General features: G+C 36.7%; 2 protein-coding genes across 2 annotated transcripts in view; one reads left to right on the top strand and one right to left on the bottom strand.

Moving 5' to 3' along the window:
- Positions 1-3,916, bottom strand: part of LOC143025823 (cuticle protein 19.8-like) — a 7,717-nt gene extending 3,801 nt beyond the window's left edge. Inside the window, exon 1 of the mRNA XM_076185834.1 lies at positions 3,845-3,916. Within this exon, the coding sequence (XP_076041949.1) occupies positions 3,845-3,916 (72 nt within the window). The remainder of the gene's footprint in view (positions 1-3,844) is intronic.
- A 21-nt stretch (positions 3,917-3,937) lies between these two features.
- Positions 3,938-4,585, top strand: LOC143025261 (cuticle protein 19.8-like). Its single transcript, XM_076184722.1, has 2 exons — positions 3,938-4,049; positions 4,247-4,585. Exon 2 carries the CDS (start codon positions 4,256-4,258, stop codon positions 4,517-4,519), a length of 264 nt encoding a protein of 87 aa, XP_076040837.1. The 5' UTR covers positions 3,938-4,049; positions 4,247-4,255; the 3' UTR covers positions 4,520-4,585.
- The last annotated feature ends 415 nt before the right edge of the window (positions 4,586-5,000 follow it).

Here is a 5,000-nt window from a genome sequence, read left to right as displayed (position 1 = left end):
ACTCGGTCACTAGACTGAGCCTAAGATCCCTCTATCACCTTCGACTGTATGCCTTCCACCTTTTGGCAGAGCTGGCAACCTGCGACTGCTCTCGTCGTCCTACTGTTACTCCTACAAGCCGGTGGTATATAAAAAGCTCCACGCAACAATAGAGCCTTGGTCACACTAGCCTCTGAAATCGCTGGATCTAGCGATGCACCTTGATTGGCCAGCCATTTGAGCTGCACAAGCAACCGATTCTCGCGGCTTTGAGCTTCCCGTACGGTTAGTCTTCCCTGGCATCTAGTGGTAGCGATTGCGGTAGACTAGGGAAAAATTTTAAGAAACTGTCGTTTATTCAGCATATATATAACTAAACGAATATTTCACATAATTTTAAGGACTTTTAATGAATAAAGAAGATAGACGAATATATAAGAACATTTTCAAATATAAAGTTCTATCTAATGAAAATATACCATCTATTTTTGGTATGACCTCGGTGGTATGCATGCAAAACAAATCTATGTTCAAAAGGTTAAAAACATGTCACATCAACTTCATTAGTCCCGTGGGGCTCTTAAAAAGGTATATTTATTTATCTATTTATTTATTATTTATTTATTTATTTATTTATTCATTTATTTATTTATTCATTTATTCATTTATTTATTTATTATTTATTTATTTATTTATCTATTTATTTATTTATTTATTTATTCATTTATTCATTTATTTATTTATTTATTTATCTATTTATTTATTTACTTATCTATTGATCTAGTTATTTGTTTGTTTATTTAATTATTTATTCATTTATTTGCAGGGATGACCCGTCATCCAGGAGGTGTTAAGATAAGAGAGAGGGTGGAGGGGTGTGGGAATGATTTTATGCCTTTTCCTTTTTGGCTACCTCCCTTGTAAGGGGGAAAAAGTCTTGGTATATGTATGTATGTATGTATGTATCTATTTAGATTCCACACTGGCTAAAAAATAAGTGGCAAGTGTGACTGGACAGGGTGAATCCAAGAAGTGTTTCATCCATAGCGCCTTGTGCTGTTCTTGTTATGATCAGCTGATTCCGCTAGCGGACTTGGCGAGTGGTGTGACCAGACAGCTGCCCGTATCACTGTCAAGACAGGGCAAACAAAAGCCAGTCTAGCGTTAACAAAAGTAAGTTGGACCGTACCTTAACACAGCACAGACACCAGTCCAAAGCAACTTAATGGGAGAATTCAAGGATTGTTGCCAATTGCTGTGGGACTGCAGATTTCCACACAGAGAAAACCGATTCAACAGTTATTATCATTATGTATATAGATGCATATGCAACTATCTGTTCTTGTGTATTTATATATGACTGGATACTGCAAAATAGGTACGTACATATATATATATATATATATATATATATATATATATATATATATTGTACATATGCATATATACATGCATATGTGTATGTATATGTATGTACATATATGTATATGTATGTATATGCATATGTACATGTACATGTGCATGTGCATGTGCATATGTATATGTGCAGTATATGTATATATATATATATATAGATATATGTATATATATATATGTATATATATATATTTATATATACATATGTAAATGTATATGTATATGTATATGTATATGTATGTATATGCATATGCATATGTATGGGTATACGTATATGTATGTGTATACGTATACGTATACGTATACGTATACGTATACCTATACGTATATGTGTACGTATAGTATATGTATACGTATACGTATATGTATATGTATATGTATATGTATATGTATATGTATATGTATATGTATATGTACTGTATATGTATATGTATATGTATATGTATATGTATATGTATATGTATATGTATATGTATATGTATATGTATATGTATATGTATATGTATATGTATATGTATGTGCATATGTATACATGTATATGTATGTGTATATGTGTATGTGTATGTGTATGTGTATGTGTATGTGTATGTGCATGTGGATGTGTATGTATGAGTATATGTGTATGTAAATGTGCATATACACATGAATACGCATATGAATAATCATATGGATACTGATACGCACATGCATATACATATGCATGTGCTTATTTATTTACTTATGATGTCGGTCAGATCTGAAAAGTCACTTCGTCGATCAGGACCTCTACGCCCGCCGTTTCAGCCTCGGGTCTGTCCTCCGTCTAAACGAAATTGCCCGACAACGTTTCACAGAACCGAAAAGAACACGAGTGCGTCACTGCAGTAGGGATGCAGATCGATCCTCTTCCATTTCGTGAAGGAGCTTCCGCCAGGAGACGCCTGGCTGTGACCGAAGCCGTCATCTTTGTCCTATGTGCATGGACTACCAGAACAAGGCGTTTTCATTCAATGAAGTGTGAAAGAGAATCAGAGAGAGAGAGAGGAGGGGGGGGGAGGTGCGGGGGAGAAATTAGAGCAGGTTACACTATTTATGACCCCACTTCGACCAAGGTCAGTCTAACCAAAAGTACGCCTGTGACCTTTGCAAAGCCCTCATGCGGAGGAATATAAAAGCTACAAGATCCTCATGACTTGACTGTACTCTCTTGTTCTTCAACGCGAACACACTAGACCTACAATGTCTCTCAAAAAGGTACCAGTATCAAGCATTTCTTCGATGACCAAGAACACTAAACTCTCTTTGGGGACAGTATTGTCCCAAAGAAAGTATAGAAAGAAAGGACGGTAGAACATGAGAAGAGAGACCAGCATTCATATTTTAGCGGAAATCTATTTTCATTCACAAAAGAATGACTCTTGCTCGCAAAATATTGGTTGTGCAGTCTGTATTACCTGCGGGGATAAATATAAAGTGAATTATATATATGTGAAGATCATATGCGAAAGACAAAGCAGAGACGGTATGATCTTTCGTGTACTACGTCTTCTTATATACATTCATACATAAATACATACATACTTACATACATACATACATACATACATACATACATACATACATACATACATACATACATACATACATACGAGTACATAAATACATGCATACATACATACATACATACATACATACATACATACATACATACATACATACATACATACATACATACATACGAGTACATAAATACATACATACATACATACATACATACATACATACATACATACATACATACATACATACATACATACGAGTACATAAATACATACATACATGCATACATACATACGAGTACATAAATACATACATACATTCGTGTACATACATACATACATACATACATACATACATACGAGTATATACATACATACATACATACATACATACATACATGCATCATACATACATACATACATACATACATACATACATACATACATACATACATACATACATACATACATACATACATACATACATACATACGAGTACATACATACATACAAACATAAATACATACATACGAGTACATGCATATGTACATACATACATACATACATACATACATACATACATACATACATACATACATACATACATACATACATACGTACATATAACGAGTACATATATACATACATACATACATACATACATACATACATACATACATACATACATACATACATACATACATACATACATACATACATACATACATACATACATACATACATACATAGATACATACATACATACATACATACATATATACATACATACATACATACGAGTACATGCATACAACTCTTGACCAATGATAAATTTGCTTGACTCTTGGATATACTCCTTACCAGCATGCCTTCTGGCCGGTTGTTTGTGTGACCCAACAGTTCGCGCTTACTGATGCCGTGGTGAAAGCGTCAGTATATTGACGCCCAGAGTTGATACTCGTCTCATCGCACTGCCTCGGCATAATCAAGTTCTCTCGATCTCAGGTCCTCCTCCTCGCCTTCGTGGTGGTCCTCGCCAGCGCTCGCCCTGACGACTCCGACGAAGAGGAGCCCCGTGGATACTACTACAGCCCCCCCGAGTCAGACGAAAGTAATGTTAGTATCCCATCCTCATCCTCCTCTGTCAAGTGTCAACTGCTTCTTGTTGGCTGGGGCTATTATTGAGTATACTAAACTCTCTCATATTTTGCTTCTTGGATAACGGGTGGGGGTGAGTGTTGTTTTTAACTGGTCCGTGTGTGTCCTGTGCATTTTTTCCTGGTGCGCTGTCTGATGAGCCTGTTGTATCCCAGGAGCCTGGAATGCCCTTCGACTTCGCCTTTCAAGTGAACGACGACGAAGGCAACGACTTCGCCCACGGCGCCCAGTCTGACGGCGAGGTGGTCGAAGGCGAGTACCGGGTCGCTCTCCCGGACGGCCGCACCCAGATCGTCACCTACAGAGCCGACCCCGTCAACGGCTACACCGCCGAGGTCACCTACGAGGGCGAGGCTCACTTCCCCGAGGTCGAGCCCTACGAGCCCCCCAGGACTCCTCAGCGCGGATACCTGGCGCCGTCCAAGTAAAAGACAAGATCCTTCTCCTCCTCCCTCCTCTGTTTTCCTCATTCACCCGTTGATATTTATTGGTTGTTTCCTACAGATGCGCTTCAATAAATAAGGTTTCTTTTCTTACGTCTTTTGATACCAAGGGAGATCCTTAGATATATCCTAACCCTTTTGCTACATTCTACGACTTAAGTGATTTGTCTAGCTGTCGTAAGGGGATTTGATTCAGCTGTAGAATACTCAATTGTACAGCAATTTTTTTTTTTTTATAAAAGAGTAGATCCTTTAACGCGTTCTGATAAACATGAAGATCTTTCAGGAAAAATAAACTAATAAAAAGAGATACTTCAATACATTTAAATCAAAGAGATCTTTTAATATGGTCTTTAAAAAGATAGTTCCTAAATGCGCTTTGTCTAAGAGATTCTTCACGTTTCATTAAGAAGAGATCTTTGATGTATTTATTACAAAAATTTCTTTAATACGTTTTTGATAAAGG

Source organism: Oratosquilla oratoria, chromosome 5 (assembly GCF_046742065.1).
Source record: "Oratosquilla oratoria isolate Oo_2021 chromosome 5, ASM4674206v1, whole genome shotgun sequence".
Taxonomy (NCBI): domain Eukaryota; kingdom Metazoa; phylum Arthropoda; class Malacostraca; order Stomatopoda; family Squillidae; genus Oratosquilla; species Oratosquilla oratoria.
The sequence above is the reverse complement of the archived record's forward strand: the minus strand, read 5'-3'. Positions and strand labels throughout refer to the sequence as shown.